Source organism: Neomonachus schauinslandi, chromosome 2 (genome assembly GCF_002201575.2).
Source record: "Neomonachus schauinslandi chromosome 2, ASM220157v2, whole genome shotgun sequence".
NCBI lineage: Eukaryota > Metazoa > Chordata > Mammalia > Carnivora > Phocidae > Neomonachus > Neomonachus schauinslandi.
Window position 1 is genome coordinate 140906157 of NC_058404.1, and position 18514 is coordinate 140924670.

The 18514-nt window shown below is 42.9% G+C and overlaps 1 protein-coding gene across 1 annotated transcript in view; it reads right to left on the reverse strand.

Moving 5' to 3' along the window:
• FRAS1 (Fraser extracellular matrix complex subunit 1) overlaps positions 1-18514 on the reverse strand; it is a 408429-nt gene that overhangs the window by 187923 nt on the left and 201992 nt on the right. Inside the window, exons 15-18 of the mRNA XM_044912923.1 lie at positions 11514-11657; positions 6492-6632; positions 4730-4870; positions 3052-3228 (exon numbers count right to left, since the gene is read on the reverse strand). Coding sequence (XP_044768858.1) covers positions 3052-3228; positions 4730-4870; positions 6492-6632; positions 11514-11657 — 603 coding nt within the window. The remainder of the gene's footprint in view (positions 1-3051; positions 3229-4729; positions 4871-6491; positions 6633-11513; positions 11658-18514) is intronic.

Below are 18514 nucleotides of genomic sequence, written 5' to 3' on the forward strand. Positions count from 1 at the left end.
TTATTTATGATCTGTTTCTCTCACTAGAATATAAATTCCACGAGGGTAGGAATTTTGTCTCACTCATTCATGAGGGTACCCCCAGTGCCTAGACAATGCCCAGCACTGAGGGAACACTCAATAGACGTTTGTAGAAGGAAGGAATAAAAACAGACTGCCCTCCAGCTACTAATAAACAATGTTCTCTTTGGTCACTGTTTGTTAATTTTATGTTTTTCGTCCTTCAATCATAGACTTGGATGTTAGTCAAATATCTTGAGTATTTTTGTTTCATCTTCCACTAGATAATTTCTGGGTTTGTCATGTAGCTCTGAGTTGAAACTTTTATAACTTCTGACATCACTTCAGACTCTAAGTAAATTGTTTTTTCCTATAATGCATCTGCTTCTCGCTTTCATTAGCTGCAGTAATATTCTAATCACTGTACTGCAGTCTGAGAGAGAGGAAGAGGGAGAGTTCCAGAAAACAGTTGTTTTTCTTTTCTTTATAGAAAAGCACTTGAGATCAAATGTGCTGTAAAATAAACCCTCAATGGTACAGCCGCAAAAATACTCCAACATTTTAAATGTTCTGCAAGGAAGCCAGGGTATCTCTGGGAACATGTGAGAAGGAGAGCCCAGTCTCATAGGGCTCCCCAGCCTGATTGCATTGACAACACCTCGGCAGAATCAAAAAATGGAACAGATTGTGGGAAGGCAGAAAGGTTTCCAGAGATATGAGATGAGTGACAGGAAACACATCAATCAACACACTTAATACTCAGATAGGGTTGGAAACAATTGGTGGTTGCACTCAGTTTCCCAACGGAATCTTGGGCAACTCAATTAACCTTTTCTGCCACAATCTCATCACTTATAAATTGAGTACAACAAAATCTACATAGCAGAGATTGCACAAGGATTTGGTAATAAACGTGAGTAGATAGCTATATAGTGTGATACCTAATAATATTATGTGAACTAGCATAAAATCATGGGATCACAAGGGACTCCAGAGGTCAATCTAGACCTTTGGCATGGGACCATGATTAAACCGTTCCACACGGATTACACTCTAATCCTTTTAAAAAGGTGTCTGTATAAAGGGATTCCCAGAAAACTCCCCTTTGTTGAAGATGCCTCCTTAAATTTAAGATGTTCCAATCCTGCAGTATTAGTATGCTATGCTTTCCCCTTGTCAGTGACCATAATACAGTAACAACTTGGTGTAGAGCATGGATACAAGAATCAGGCTGACTAAGATTCCACTGGATTCTACTCTGTGCTGGATATATGACTTTGAACAAGCTACAGCCTAAACTCCCCGAAGCCTCCATTTCCTCTCTAAAATAGTTGTCCCACTCATCCCACAAGGTTGGTACCAGACTTTAGTGAAAAACAAGTCATGTACTTCTCCTAGTGTCTGGCTCATGGTGTATACCAAATCAACAGTAACATTATTTTCTGGCTGGATAACCCTGGTCACTCCAATTTTTATTTACAACTTAGTTTTACAAACATTAATCATTTTTGTTTCTCCTTTCTGATCCCTCCTCAAATTCCCTATTTTTCATTTTTAATATAGTGTTCAAAATTATAGGGAGAGGCTAACTACGCTGAGTAGCCTGGGAAGATTTCTTCTTGATTTCTCCCAGGATCAGAGGGGAAGGCTGTGTGGTGTGTGCCTTGGGAAGGCACTGGGACTCTTAGTGACAGATTCCTGTATTTCAGAAGTAGTTGTGGAAACAGAGCCATGAAATTTTAGCGGACTAGAGAGAGTTTAGGCAAGGCATATATGGGTGGAAACCAGTGTATTTGGAAAACAAAGATGCTTCCCCTAATTTCTAAGCACTTTGTAACAGTGCATCCCAGGGAGCAGGGTGTACCCCTGGGAGCAGGGGATTACCCCTATAATGTTCCTGAACACCTGAGTATTTGGACGGACATTTATAACATTTGAGCATGGGGCTTTACAATTTACCAAGAATTTTCACACTCCTAACCTCCTTTGATCCTGGCAAAAAGCCCATGTGAAAGATAATTATCTTTCATCTAACGCTGTGAATGCAAAGGCTCAGTGAGCTTAAGTGTCTGGCCTGGGGTCTCTGTATTCCAAATCCGTATACTTCCTACTATGCCATTTGACTGACTATCAAAATCTTTTAACCTTGAAATCTATCACTTCCATGTGAGGGTATATTCCAATGTAAAACTGGATATTGTAGGATACAAAATTGAATCTACAACAGGCTTATAGTTATATGGTAAAAATAAAAATTCAAAGCTATGCATAGGAAAAGACTTGGGTATATTACAGCAAAATGGTAAAGGCAATTACCCAAGTGGTAGATGGTGGTAGATGGTGGGCAGATTATCTTTCTACTTTTTCTACATTCAAAGTTTCCCTTAATGAACATATATTTACAATGAAAATTGTAAGTATTGCATTTTTTTAAAAGTAGCTTGAGAGTCAAATAATTCACCCAACAGCAAGGCAACTTCGTATAGGAACAGAGAGGGGCTTCCCCAACCCCTCCCCAAATTATCTATATCTCCCCTTCAACTCCTCAGCCACTCACAGATGACTCAGCTATTGAGTCAAATTATTCAGGATGGCATCAATTTTCTGTAGATGATATGCTAGGCAACGGCAAGAATCACTTCTAAATTTTGAAAGAAGTCCAGATTTTGCTCTGAAGGGACCAATTCATATTCATCCAGAGTAGCAAATTAGAAGCAATACTAAATGGAATTCTACAATGAGCTCTGGGTCTTTCTTAGCTACTCATACTGTCTCTGAAATAATTCCTGTCTGGAACTTCTTAGAATGTAACTTTGGGGACAGTGGGGTCAATGGAACCAGCTCTCTAAGATCATCTATTATTCACCAAGGGAAGGAGAACATCAGTGGGGGCCACCCCTTTGCATGTCCATCTTCTGCTCCATCCACAAGCATCCTGGAACAATTCTTACATGAAAACAAAGGTCTTCTGGCTTTGTTCTCACTTCACAGGATCTCTCAAGAGCAAAGCCCAGAAGCCACCTAACATTTCTTCAAATCATGCTTGCTCACCTTCACACAGCCCAGTGTTCTCCAAGTAAAAGTGGGCTCTACACTGGGACAGACACTTGCCAGAGGTGATGTTCGCCCCAGACAGCTGCTCAACTTGCAGTCCTTCATCGGGCTTCTTACACTGGGCACAGTGAGAGGGCTCTGGACCCACACAAGTGAGGCAAGAGGAATGACAGGCTGCCAAGAACAAAATGCAGAAATCAGTACAAGGGTCATATATACGTTGCAACCAAGGAGAGTACCTAATTAAATCTAAGCCACTTAGAAGAGTTCACCAGATACATCCTATCAGAAAACTGCTTTCTAGTGTTCTATATATAGCACAGGGTGATAATACTTGTGAGAGGCCTAATGAGGGTGATGTTAACTGGTCACATCTCTCTGGTTTTGTGAGGTCTGTCAAGCTGGAGTATGAAAAAACCCCAGCAAACTGGACAATACTGACTTGGTTCTCCAGATACACATTTACTGAATGATGTTTTAATACCATGGCCTCCGTTTTTATTGAAGATTTTAAGAACCATCCATACAAAGGCCATTACTATATTTTTTGCAAAGATGGTCATTGCATTATTGTCTACTATGTCATCTATCACCCACTATATAGGCATCCAGGCAACAAAATCCTTCTAGAATTTATGTGAGGAAAGGCTGCTTTCCTAGACAAGGAAGATCCCCCTTTGAAGGAGCAACAGGAATTTGACAATCCATCACAGTTTGTTTTTCTGGGCTACTGGTTGAAATCAGACCCAGACAGACTACTGGAACTATCTCATGCCCACAGTTGATATAATTAACTCTTTACAAGAGCTCTTTGATATAACTAACTTTGATACAATTAACTCTAAAAGAGTTCTTTAAAAGATTTCCAAATTTTCTTTTTCAGAGTATTTATTGCAGCTGCCCTGTTTTAAATATATACATATATATTTATAACATATATGTATACAAATATATATGTATATATTTATATAAAAATTATAAAAATACATATTTATTTATAAAATATATACCAGTTTATATAACATATATAAATATATATAACATAGATATAAATATATAGATAAATATATATATATAAATATGTATATTCTTCTAACTATTCTCAAACTCTTTTCCAAGGTCCCCTACATATAAACACATATAAATTAATTTCACCTAAATGAAGTATATGCTCCCAGTGTTCTAGTTTCAAAAGACAATGATCCCACCCTCCCAATGAGCCCAAAGCCTTTTTGGCAAACAACTATTTAAGAGTTTCCATTTCCCTCAGCCCAGAGGCATTGCTGCTAACTCAGTTTGCTCAGCTATAATCGTTAACAAAAAAAGGTTCTTCAGGGAAAAACAAAATGAAGACTACGAAACACATTACAATTCGAGGAGACCAGGGAAAAGGAGGAAGTAAGAGTTTTGTTTTGTCTTAATGTACGGTAAAGGAAATGACAGTCCTTTCAAGGATGGCCAGAAAAATCATGAATTTTGGGGGGCGTCATCACAAATATTCCAACGTGAGTTTTTTTTTTTTTTCCAGATTATCCCTTGGCAATGAAAAAAAAGCATAGAATGTATACATAGCGATATAAGATACACTGTAGGGAAAAGTGCACTGAAAAGTAACTTAAATCTTTGTCCTCGTGATGGAAAAGTCTCTTAAGAATGATGACGACACCAACGGTACCTTTGCAGACCCCGTGGTCAGGGTAGAAGCCCTCTCCGCAGCTGGACAGGCAGCGGCCTTGGCGCAGAGCCCGGGGCTGGATGCAGGCTGTGCAGTGTGAGCCCGTGGGTCCGGAGCAGCCGGCACATGAATTATGACAAGCTGAGGAGGACAGCGAGGGGGACACCATGGAACCCAAGTGAACAGGGAGCCTACCTCTCAGCTGGGCTCCTTATGTATCAGGAAGCCCCTTCTGTGTTGCTCTCAATCCCCTTCAGCTGTCATACCAAATCAGGCGGAAAGATGTTTTAGGAAGTGGTTATATACCCAAAACTGCCCGCGGTGACCCTTTACCCATCTTTTATCCATGTTCTATTATTTATCAGCTACCTTTGATGCGCTGTTTCCATTAAGGGGTTTATACACATTGCTGCATTTAATCTTCATAGCAATTACGAGGTTTTGCCGATGAGAAAACTGAGGTCTTGGGAAGTTAAAAAATTTACCCAAGATCATAGAGCTAATGAGTAGCAGTGCTGGGATTTAGCCCTAGGTCTGTCTGAACCTAAAACCCCCTACCTGAATAGGGAAGAGTGAAAAGTTTCTGTGTCTGAAGTTCTGGAAGCACTGGAATTTTGGCTGGCTTGTCCACTAATTTATCTATGCCCTTAGCCAAGGCAAGGTTTCTCCAGGCCTAGGCTCCATGGCAAACGCATTGTGAGGTTGGACTAAATGATCACTTAAGATACTTCTAGGTCTGACATTATAGGATTTTAAGGAAGAATCATATTAAACAATCTTTACATATGACAATGTCAGGCATGCATCTCTGCTGCTTTAGTCCTGGGTGGTAACAGTGGGATATCTCTGACTCTGATTTACAAATGGTACCATGGCCTGTCCTAAGGGACAGGATTGAGATACTAAAGACTCCAGAAAACAACAGGCAGGAGCTGGGAGAGGGGAGTGTGGAAGTAGGATGAGACTCTTGGGGGCAGGATGTTGCGGAAGAGGGATAAACACTGGGCCAGTAAAGGGGTTGGCATACAGAAAGGAGGTTGCTGAGACAAGGCTGTGGGACAGATCGAAACATTCTGCCACAAACCCACACTATAGGTGCAAGTGAGAACACGTATGTTTATTTTGGAGGAGAGGGGCAATCAAGGAATCCCAGGCAGCAGTAAGTTCCCCGAGTTGTCTCGAAGGAAAGACACAAGTCAAGCATACGTAAGTAGAAGCTTACAAAGTCTCAAATGGGAATGTTTCATAGTTAAAGTTGTATAAATCTGAAAGAAACAATACATAAATAGCACATAAGACCAAATTTTCAATACATACAGACTTGGGCCTTACAAGCTGTCAAACTTGGTTTATTTTATATTTTATTTTTGTGATGTGTTGTAGTTGTCGATATATGGGTTTGTGCCATCTAAGAAATGATTCTGTCATACCTACAACCTAAGTTAGTGACCGTTTATTAGTACACAAGGACTATATGAAGATCTTAAAGATGTTCTTCACACTGAAAAGGACCAAATGATCCCTAATGAGGATTGATATGCATAAGTCTTTTACTTAATCACTCAAGTCCCACAGCATCCACCCACTCCCATACCAAATACACACAGGTTCTAGAATGAAAATGCTATTCCTTTTAATTTGACATCTTCTCATCATACACACTAATTCTTAAGTGAGCAGCATATAGCACCAAGTATTGTCAAATATGTCAAATGCATTTTGATGATGACGATGATGACAACAATGATTACCCACGTCTTACCTCTGCATCTGCCAGTGGCCTCAACATAGTACCCATCAGGGCATTCAGCAATGCATTTCCCATCATGCAACACTGTCTTCTCAGCACAGGTAAGACACCTGGGACTACTGGGACCACAACTCTTACAGGATTCGTCACAAGCTAAGGGGGAGGAAACCCACCAGAGAAAGTCAATAACGAGCAAAGGGAGCAGAGAAGTCTACTCTGTACAATGTCCACAGTTGGTATCAACATGGTAATCACATTGTCTGGCTGCTCAGCTGAGTTCTGTTTCCTTGATTCCAACATTTCAAAGTACTCTGTACTTTCTGTTTTCACAGTTGAAGGAGAATCAGATAATTATTCATTGAACCAAGCATAACAAATACTCTGAGGCACACCCACCAGCATATCCAATATAATATAGGGTTTAAAGTCAAAATGGGCTTGGGGGTAGGGATGCCAGTCCAATAGGCATTGAAGATATTCTCAAACTCATTAATAATCAGAAAAATGCAAATAAAATGGGCTGTCCCAGTATACCTATTAACCAGAAAAAAAAATCTGAAGCTTGGTAATGCCAAATGGTGGCAAGGATGTGGAGATGAGACAAGCTTCACACTTGAGAGTATGGATGCTGGTGAGCTACCTGGCACTACTTAGTCAAATAAAGAATATGGAAAGTTAAGAAACCAACAATTCTGCTCCCAGATTACCCATCCCAGGGAACCTTCCACAGAGGTTCATAAAGGGACATGTTTGAGGCTGTTCACTGGTGTTCTCTAGAGACAGCATAGGGATGGAGGGAAGTGGGGAGTCTGTCATGAACAGTGGATGGGTGAGCTATGGGAGATGCAGCCCAGGGAGTACTATGCAGCAGTGAGAAGCAAAGAGCTAGATGATATAGAAACACAGGTGGTTCAAACCATAATGCTGAATGAAAAAAGAACAACGTGAACTCTGTAACACATCATTTAAGAAAAAAAAAAGGTATGTACACTCAAAAGAATACCCATTTTACATGAGCCCATAAAAACAAAAAGATAAAAAAAAAAAATTAAAGTAGGGGTGCCTGGGTGGTTCAGTTGGTTGAGTGTCTGACTCTTGGTTTCGGCTCAGGTCATGATCTCAGGGTGGTGAGCTGGAGCTCTGTGTCAGTCTCCATGCTCAGCACAGAGTCTGCTTAAGATTCTTTCTCCCTCTCCCTCTTCCTCTGCCCCTCCCCTGCTCGCACACACATGCATGCACTCTGTAAATAAAGTCTTAAAAAAATTGAAATAGCTGCCTTGGTGAGGAAGGGAAATGCATATAAAAGGAAGGAAAGAGAGAAAAAAGGAGAGGAGGAAGGAAGAGAGAGAATGGCTAACAGAAACCTCGGAGCTTATTTTGATTTATTATGTTAGCTAGAGTCAGAAAAGCCCTTCATAATAGCACAAGTACTTAAGAAACTAAAGAATGAGGAGGTTTTTGTCCTTTGAATTTCCCCACCCTTTATATCTAACATTTGTAAAACTCAAAGCATGAACCGCCAATGAACTTGGTTGCTGTAAATTCTTTCAGCCAGGGCATACCACCGTGTATGACAGGTTGTGCTGGATTTTTCTCAGCACTTGACTTTGAGATTTCTAGAGATACAGGCCTCTCAGTTATAAATGATTAAACCAACACCAGCCAGTCTTTATCTTGAACAGCACTAAATTGAACTGGAAATAAGTCAGCATTATCAGCATCAGACGTTTTAATTAACATTCTGATACCAATCAGTGACTTGGTTCACTGATGTTTTAGGAAATATTTATATGAACACTTCTGAAGGCATCTAATACAAACTTAGAGAGCTCTAAGAATTTTATGAGAAGTGTAAACTCCCGTCTTTATCCAAAGGTCTTCGGGTCGATGTCAATGGTATCACAAAGTCTTGCATCATGCTAAGCACACGGCAGGCGTTCAGCAATTACTCGCTGATCAATTGATTCCTTGGCTGACTTTCAGCAATGGCCCATCCTCTTGTCTGGAAGATTTTTTTTTTTCTGATGCTTTGTTTCAAAATGTATACAGATAGCATTTCAGATGTATACTCTCTCCCTAAGCCACCTGTTCAGTGGTTTTTTTTTTTTTTTAAGATTTTATTTATTTATTTGACAGAGAGACACAGCGAGAGGGAATACAAGCAGGGGGAATGGGAGAGGGAGAAGCAGGCTTCCCGCCAAGCAGGGAGCCCCATGCGGGGCTCGATCCCAGGACCCCGGGACCATGACCTGAGCCGAAGGCAGACGCTTAACGGCTGAGCCACCCAGGCGCCCCTCAGTGGTCTTTTTTAATTCTTCCAGTCAGCAAGGAGCTCTGGCTTTCTTCATCCAACCTCTCAGCCCAAGTAGATTTCCACCCCTCACTGCCTCAAGGCTCACACTAATCCCTCATTTTTTTTAAATCCCTCCTTTTATTTTTTATTTATTTATTTTTTATATTTTTAAATTTTTTATTGTTATGTTAATCCCCATACATTACATCATTAGTTTTAGATGGAGTGTTCCATGATTCATTGTTTGTGCATAACACCCAGTGCTCCCTCCATGCAGAACGTGCCCTCTTTAATACCCATCACCAGGCTAACCCATCCCCCCACGCCCCTCCCCTCTAGAACCCTGTTTGTTTTTCAGAGTCCATCGTGTCTCTCATGGTTCGTCTCCCCCTCCAGTTTCCGCCCCCTTCATTCTTCCCCTCCTGCTATCTTCTTCTTTTTTTTTTTTTCTTAACATATATTGCATTATTTGTTTCAGAGGTACAGATTTTAAATGCCTGCTTCCCCAGCAGAAGTTGCTTTCTCAATTCAGATATACCATCTCGGTAGCAGGTCAGTGTCACTGCCCCCCATCAGGGACAGTAGCCAGCCTCCTTGGGGACTTACAGGCTAAATGTCTTTGGATTCGTGCAAACTTGACATCTGATTACCTTTAGAGAATGCATCTGGCTTAACTGAGCAGGAAAGTGATGCTGGCAGAAAAAGATTAAAATACGGCAGAGCCTGGCCTTTCTTTCCTGTTCTCTCCTGACTCCACAAAAAGCCAGCTGTGACTCGTCCACATCAAGTGAGATTTTTCACACCAGTGATGCTGATGGATCTCTGCACAGCTTTAAGCAAGCAGCTGCCAGGGGCTATCTCTCTTCCCCAAGACAAGTGGATTTGTCAAGTCCCAAAGATCATATTTGCTGTTGCCCTGCTCAGTAAACAAAATGAGGACAGTAACTCAAGAAAGTTTTATGGGCTGCACATTTTTATTGATTTAATGGACTTTGTTATTTAAAAAAAAAAGTCATCACAGCCTTTCTATAGGTATGACCATCACAGTAAACTCAATTCAGACCTTTCATTCACTGTCAGGTGCCTACCTGTGGACTTGGCAACTGATCTGAAGACTGACAGGGAGAAAGGGCGACAAGAGGATCGAGGGAGGCGAGAAGGAGAAGGGAGGGAGAAATAGCAGAGGTGCATAGAGAGGCGTCTCTTTATAACTAGTAGAGCACTTAGGAGGCAGGTAAGATCTAAAGCCAGAAGACCGAGGCTTGAATCCCAACTCTGCCCCATATTAGCTATGTGACCTTAAGCAAGTTTCTTAACCTCTCTGTCTCATCTGGAAAATGAGGATGATACTAGTAACCACCGCCTGCAATCGTCGTGAGGAATAGACAGCAAACACAGCACTTGGGCTAAATGGCTGCCTGTATCACCTCCGTCCTCCCAACAGCCTTCTGAGCCGGTGTGTGTCAGTTTCCCACTGCGGCCGGGCCAGACGACCACAAACTCAGTGGCTTAACACAACACAAATTTATTATCTTACAGTTTTAGAGGTCAGAACTCCTGAAGTCAAGGCATCAGCGGGATTGCATTCCTTCTGGAAGCCCTAAGGGCAGATCCATTTCCGTGTCTCTTCCCCAGTCCTAGAGGCTGCCTGCATGCGCCCTGCCCCTTCTTGGCATCACCCTGACTCCCGCTGCCGTCTCAGACCTCCTTTTCAGACTCCCACCGTCCCTCCTGGAAGGAGCCTTGTGATTGCACTGGCCCACCCGGAGAAGCCAGGATAGTCTCTCCCGTCTCAGGATCCTTGACTGAATCACCCCTCCAGAGCCCCTTCTACCATCTAAGGCGGCACAGTCGCAAGTGCTGGCTATCAGGATGCAGACATCTTCGAGGGGCCACTATCTGTCACCCACGGTGGCTATGGTTACCCCCGTTCTACAAAAGGGAAACTGACACACGGACAGAGTATGTGACTTGCCCAAGGTCATGCCGACCCCCGCTACCTTCCTGCCTCTCAGTGGGTTAATGTTTATAAAGCACTTGGAAGGAAGCACTAAGCTGGGTTAACTCTTACCGCCATGCCGTGGGCATAAAAGACTGAATACTCGGTAACAGCTTCAGCTTTAAGTCAGTGATGCCAACACAAGGGTAGGTCTGCTTTGGCTGCTCTGGGAGCGTCTTTGTCTCCGTGAATATTTGGATGCAGTCTGGCACTGATGTGGAATTGGGAATTTGGAGGAAGCAAGACCTGCTCCTCTCCCCACAGCTGTGAGTCTGGAGCAAGCAGCCTGAGCCTGGCAGCATGAGGCTAGCATGAGCACCCTAACCTAACATGCTGTTGTGAAGTGGGGGTGTCAAAGGCGATCCTACCAGTTGACAAAAAGGGTTTGTAAACTACTAAAACACTGTCGATGTTAGCAGCCATTTGCCTATTTTTTTTAAAGATTTAATTTATTTATTTGAGAGAGACTGAGTGAGAGAGCACAAGCCAGGGGGAGAGGGAGAGAGAGAAACAGATTCCCCGCTGAGCAGGGACACCCCCACCCCCGACACAGGGCTGGATCTCAGGACCCCCAGGACCCCGAGATCATGACCTGAGCCAAAGGCAGAGGCTTAACCAACTGAGCCCCCCAGGTGCCCCAACACTTGCATATTCGTTGACTAAAAGAAATGTTATGATTTTAATAAAACAAAGGATGCTGGAAGAAAGCAAGCTGCTCTGGCATGCAGAGCCGAGCGCTTACCACTGCAGATCCCCTGCTTGTTGTAGAACCCGAGGCCACAGCCGCTCTCGCAGCCGCCCTCCCTCAGCACTTGGAGGGGGTCTCTGCAGGCCATGCAGTGCTTCTCTGTCGGACCCCAGCAGGCAGCACAGGACTCGTGGCAGACTGCAGGCAAGCGGCAAAATCAGTGGACAATCTATAGCAGAAAGGACGCGTTGCAATTTTTCTTTCAAAGGTTTAAGAATTCATAAGGAGGATGTTGGAGCCTTCATTCCTAAATCGCATATGTATACCACAGGAGAAAAAAACACCCTCCACCAAAAATAACTATTTCTGTTGGCCAGAAGTATAACTCAATAAATTACTGCTCAGAGACTTGGAACAGGAAATCAGAGGCTTTTGAGTAATGGGAATCACAGGGAAGGGAACTATAGTTTTCTACACAAAGATGGTCTGTCTAATGAAATCAGATGGCCCTCCATCACCTTGCCACCTTGTCTTTCATAACCATACAATGAAATGTTGACAGGATCACCGCTCCTGCGTCCAACACCATGAAGAATCAGCAAGGAGGGATGCCATGTACTCTCATCCTTGATTAGACTTTGAAAGACCTGCTACTGCTGGATTTCTACTGCTCTCTCCCCGCTTTCCATCCCTGTCTTCTCTCTATCCCACCCCCATCCCTTCCTTCTGTCCTCCCTCATGAGTCTTCTAGTCCCCCCCACCCCCCGGCCCCACCACTAGCTTCTGCTCTCAACATGCATCTTGAGTACCTTTCTCTTACAACTTAACTTGCCAACCATACATTGTTCCCAAACCAGAGTTGTTCCTTTAACACTCAAAAATATCCTCCTCTTCCAGCATTTCATTTTTACTACTCATGCTTGCTTTTCACCTTAGCATGTCTGCAAAGAGAGGCCTATTCTGAGTGATTGCTGATATTAAAAGTTGGTTAACTGTATGGCTAACCCCAACCTATGCTTCTGTTAATGCATCCTAATTTTCAAAATGTTTGCTTCACTGTGGAGCACAGCCTGTTCTGCAGAGGTATTCATTCTGACCAAAATTGGTGGGGGAGGGTGCCTGGGTGGCTCAGTTGGTTAAGCGACTGCCTTCGGCTCAGGTCATGATCCTGGAGTCCTGGGATCGAGTCCCACATCGGGCTCCCTGCTCAGCGGGGAGTCTGCTTCTCCCCCTGACCCTCCCCACTCTCATGCTCTCTCTATCTCATTCTCTCTCAAATAAATAAATAAAATCTTTAAAAAAAAAAAAAAAAAAAAAAAATTGGTGGGGGAAATGCCTTTGCTGATCGGAAGAGACTTGGGAACCAAATACATAAATAATTTAATTATGTATCCCTTTAGAATCAGAAAAGGGTGCCTTCATTGCAAATCTTAAGATCCAATCCTCTCCTCTCAGCCTGAAACTGCACAGGAAAGCCTTTAATTTCAGACAACTTTCCTCCCCCAACAAACGTAGAGATAATTACAGATTCTCTTAAATGCTATAGGGCACCTGGCTGGCTCAGTGGGTTAAGCGTCGGACTCTTGATTTCAGCTCAGGTCATGATCTCAGGGTTGTGGGATCGAGCCTTGTGTCGGGCCTGGCACTGGGCCTGGAGCCTGCTCAAGATTCTCTCTCTCCCTCTCCTTCTGATCCTCCCCAACCCCCGTCTTAAAAAATGTTAGGAAGGGCTCTCTGATAAAAAATAACAGTGGTGGGGGCGGAAGGAACCAACTTTAGGCAGATCTAGAGGATGAGAAGCTGCCAGCCCTGGAGAGAGCCAGAGAGCAGCACCAACAAAGTCCTTGGGAAGGAAAGGAGCTCAGGGGTTCAAAGAACTGACGGCTGCCCCTATGGCTAAAGCTAGCAGACGCAGAGGGACCAGCAGGGCACAGAGGGGTGCAGTGAGGAATGGTGGGACACAGTGCCCTGATTCATGGCTGGAGGGATAGGCAGAGGCCCAATCAAACTTGACCTTGGAGATCATGGAAAGAAATTAGGATTTTACCCTAAATGTAATGTGAAGTTTCAAACGGGGTTAAGCAAGATCAACACAAGCCCTGATTTTCAAAGCTCGCTCTGGCTGCCGAGTAGGGAGGGTTTAAGGACTCGCATGTAGGCAGACAGACCAGCATGGAGTCCACTGCTCTGGTCCAGGTAGGAGATGAAATAGCAGATGAAAAACAGAGATGGAAGAAAGTTTACTTATTTATGAGCTGGTTCCCTTGCTGGACCGTAAGCTTCATAAGGGCAGAATCCATTTCCATTTAGTTAACTCTGTGCTGAGTACACTGCTTGGTACTCTACACTTGGTACTTCATTTGTATTTAACACCTTATTTATATTTTGTAAGTGTTACATGAGAACACTGTTAATATCAGGATAAGCTACCCAAAGTACATTATAATTAAAGATGTGGATTAAAGATCTGAGTAACAAATTCCACCCTGAACATCCACAAAATCTGTCATTCATTCTTATTCAACTACCCTTCAATTAATGACTATAGTCATCATCTGAAGTGTCTATCCCTTCTTGTGCCTCTGCCTTACTGACTCAGGAGTTGATTCAAAGCCATTACCTAAACAAACAAACAAAACAAACAAAAAACCCAATTTCATTCCTAAGAAGGTTTTATGCCAGGCTAATCTATCCATGTTCAACAGAAGCACCTACCACATGCAGGGTGCTGTGGTTAGCCTGTGGGGCCTTCCCAGCTAGCCACAGGTCAGAAGTCGGCTAGAGGAAACATTTAAGCCACCCCATCGCTTGAGCTCATTGGTAGCATTGCACAAACTGCACCAGGGAGCAAGTACTTGAGGATGATGGGAAGTAAGACTAAAAAGACAATAGGGGCCAGATCACAAATATCATGGAAGGCCAGGTAAGGACCTTGGACTTCATCTGTAAGAGTTTTAATCAGTTTTGTTTCTTAGAGAGCTTACTCTGCAGTGGGAAGAGGAGAGGGTAATTAACTCAAGACATTCTTAAGGGATGAAATCATCTTTTGTCAAGGGAGCACAGAGGAGGTGAGAAATTAAAGCACGACCCTCTAGTTCTCTTCGGGGATTGGTTGGTAGGGGTGCAGACATTCAGCTGCACTGGCTTTTAAACTAGTAAAAATACTTCCAACCTGGTTGGCAAAGGGATGTCATCCTGGTCCCTCCCTGATGATTCTGGTTTCATCCCTGGGAAGCCTGCAAGACACTGTGTTCCAGCAACTGAAAGGTCTGGCACAGGAGAGAGTCTCAGGCCCGTCCCCACCCCCCCAACCTTCAGACTAATCTGATCTGTGCCATATGGCTTGTTAAATATTTTTTAACATTATCCCTAGTGTTGCCAATCAGAACAGGGCCAAAGGATGAGCAGGATAGAGGCTACAGGCTTAGGGACCGCACTCAGGCCTGTCACAAACTGAGCTGCACCTAACATTTCAGCCCTGCCTTCTGCTACCTCCCTCGAGCAGGCCAGTTCTATGCAGCAGGGTGCCCTAAGCATGCCATATACGGGTTCGTGGGTTCCAGATGCCCCACACAGGATTCACCCAGTTGGCAATGCCTCCAGCTCCTTCGACAGCCCCTGTAATCCTGGTTACACTTGAGAGGCTTAAGTTGTCACTACTTCTGGGAAGCTTTGCTGAACTTGTCCAAACAGTCCCTTCTTCCTCTGTGTTCCTGCAGCACGTTGTACCTCCTCTCTTATGCTATTTATCCTATGTCCTATTCACTTGGTTACAAATCAATCCCTTTCAACAGAATATAGTATCCTCCAGAACAGGGGCCACGTCTGAATCATCTCAAACCCCCAGTGCCCAAACTGGTAACTGGTACAAAGTCAGCATTCATTAAATGTATGTTAAATGAATACACAGATTTTTTTTTTTTTACCGGTTATGACAGTCATCCTATCAGTTATCTTCTACATGGAAACAACTAATCATGAGGTCATAGTCTGAACATGTGATAACTTAAGCTAGATAAACTTGAGGCTGTAAATGTACCTAATAAATGCTGGAATCCAGATCTCCTTATGATGATAAGTACTTATGCTACATCTGTATAGAATACCAAATGTGAGGCCACCTTCTCTGTTTCCATAGCAAACAAAAGGCATGTTCAAATGGTCAAGCAAGGCAGCAGAAGGGATTTTTATTCCTTCAATATGGAACTATGCTGAGCTGTCATTTCGTTTTCTTTTCTTCTTTTTTTTTTTTTTGAGCTGTCACATTTCTTATAATGACACACTCCTACTGTGTTTTGCAATTGATTTCTAATTTCTAACACTGAACACATGCTGCTGCAGATAATCTCTTCTCCCAGGCTTATTTTACATGTGGCTTTTATTACACTTGGGTTATTATGAAAAATAGAAGGTCACTCCCTGACTTTTCACCATAATTTCTCTTAGTGATACATTTCAGATCACCCAGGGTTTGGACTGTATATTGTGAAAACGTGGCAATAAATTTAAAAAGAGGGCTAATGAGAGAAAACCATCTTCTTATCTGACATGCAGTAGATAATTTATTTAGGAAAGCCCCTGACTTTTCTAGAGCATAGCAAGACATGTGCTGGCTTGCTGAGCAATTCATTTCAAAATGAAAAGGAACGAATTACCTTTCTTTTGGCAACTCTATATTGAAACCAGACTCCAGAAATAAGAAACGTATTTTTGTTACTTGATAATTTTGAGATAGATGATTGCTGTAAAAATATTTTCAACCTGTGCTTCTCTAAGCATACAGTGCAGACCCTTTCCAGGGAAATGTTAAAAGCACTTCCTTTGGGCCACTTCTCATTTTCCAGGAAGCCTTCCCAGACGCCAGTGGGCTCAGCCTGCAGTTCAAAATGCCCCTCAGGAATGAGAAAGAGCTTCTCCTTTGGTCCCTCACCTTTCCCATGGCCTTTTGGGATAAGTTTTCCTGCCATTCCCAGGGAATTGGCACACTTGATCAGCAGGCCCTTTTAGGTTCATCAGGCTGCAGTTCAGATTTCCAAACTGCCAAGGGGGTTTTCACCGGCAACTACGCAGAAGCAGCCCAAACTGCAGACACAAGCAGCTATGTCATCCACAAGTCAGATTCCTTCATTTCCATCCATATCCATTTTGTAGCAACCGCTAGCTTTTGTCCTCATCACACAAATGACGGGAAAGTACTTGCCAAGTTCTAAAGTATTATCAGGGGGGTAAATTTCCAATAAGAAGCTCTTGCTGGATGAAAAAATGTTCTATCTTACCCTCAATTTCACTGTTCCTTGCCTTCCTAATCTGTAAAGTGGGAATAAGAGTTGTTATACATAACTCATGAGGATATGGTGAGATGACATATTTGAGAGAGCAGAGAATGTCACGCGTGATCCAATGAGCGGCATACCGTGCAAGATCTAGCACATCTTGTCTCAACTGGTGTCAAAAGCCCAAGTAAGTACAAAGGGGGCAAATTAAAGTACAGCAGGAGACAGAAGAGGAAAGGACCGTAAAGACTATGGGAAAGGTAGGTTCACTTAGAAAGGACGTAAAGAGAGCCCTCGGAGATTATTCCAGCAGTTACAAAAAAGGGCTCCAGCCTTTCCCAGAGGACTCCTACTTTAAAGCTCTTCCCTTGCAATCTCTACAACACATCAACCAAAGCCCTGTGGAAAATGACTGAAAATAGCTTGGTGACTGTTTGAGGAGAAGCCCAGATGCTGGCCAGACTACTCTCCTTCCCCCATCACAGCCCCACGGGAGGCCAAGGCTACTTGTCTAAGAAGCACAAAGGCCAGACAAATGTAAAAGGAAAGGAAGTTCATGGGAGTAATCATAGTTTCGATCCTTTTACTACAATCTTCCGTCTCCTCCAGGCTGGGTCTCCATCTTCAACCTGCCTCCCTGTGCCAACAGAAAACTTTACATCCCGAAATGGGAATATCTAGTCTTCATACATTCTGAAGACCCAGATGTCCTTGAGGGAGTTCCTAACAGAAAAAATACAACTACATGAAAAAAATCTTCAGCCTCATAAATAGCCAGACATATGCAAATTAAACAGGAGAGCCGCAGCTCCTTGCGATCAGTTAGAGGTGCACACAGGGACCTGTATGCATCTTGGAAGCAGTGCTTCGGGAGAAGAAAAAGGGGAAAGAAGGATTCACTGAAGTAACAAATACACCAGTCCACTGGAGGCTGGCTGATAACGGGGGAGGCCATGCATGTGTCAGGGCAGGGAGTCAACGGGAACTCTCGGTGCCATCCTTTTTATTTTGCTCTGAACCTAAAACTGCTCTAAAAAAAAATAAAGTCTTTAAAGTAAAAAAAAGGAAAAGAAGGATGAAATACCTACCTACTAATATTTATGAATATTTAAAATTGAGCACACACAGAATACATGTTAAATTGCATTTGAATCGTTACTTAAGTGGGGAGCTGGAGGGGCGGGGAGGGAAATGAGAATAAGTTATGGAAACAAAAGGAATAGACAGGCAGACAGACAGGCCTGGATAGATGAGCGAGAGGAATAGCCGGCCCAGGCTAGTCATGGGAATGTGCTGATAAGTATGATGAAGTCAACTCTCCTCATGTGAATCCCAAAAATCAGTAAAAGCAAAAAATTAAACAAGAGTCCATTTTACCTCAACCAACCTGACAAACAAGAAGACTCATAATACCTCATGCTGACAAGGGTGGTAGGAAGCAGGCACTCATTTGTGTCTAGCCAGAATACAAATCACAACTTTTTCAAAAGAGAGTCACATATTAAAGTGTCACTGGCTTCAAAGAGTGCAATATACCCTTGGGCCCAGCAATCACATGTCGAAGAATTTACCCTAATCAAATATATGTACCGCAATTTCTATTAAAAATGTTTACATCATGGTTATTTATGGTAATGGAAAAATTAGGAACAAACGTCAAACCGCAGAGGACCAGCTGAATGAATTCTTGCATAGCCCCTGATGGAAAGTTATAAAACAGCTCTAAAAAGATTTTGTGGAGGATAATAAATAACATGGGGAAAGCAGGCAATAAAACTATAT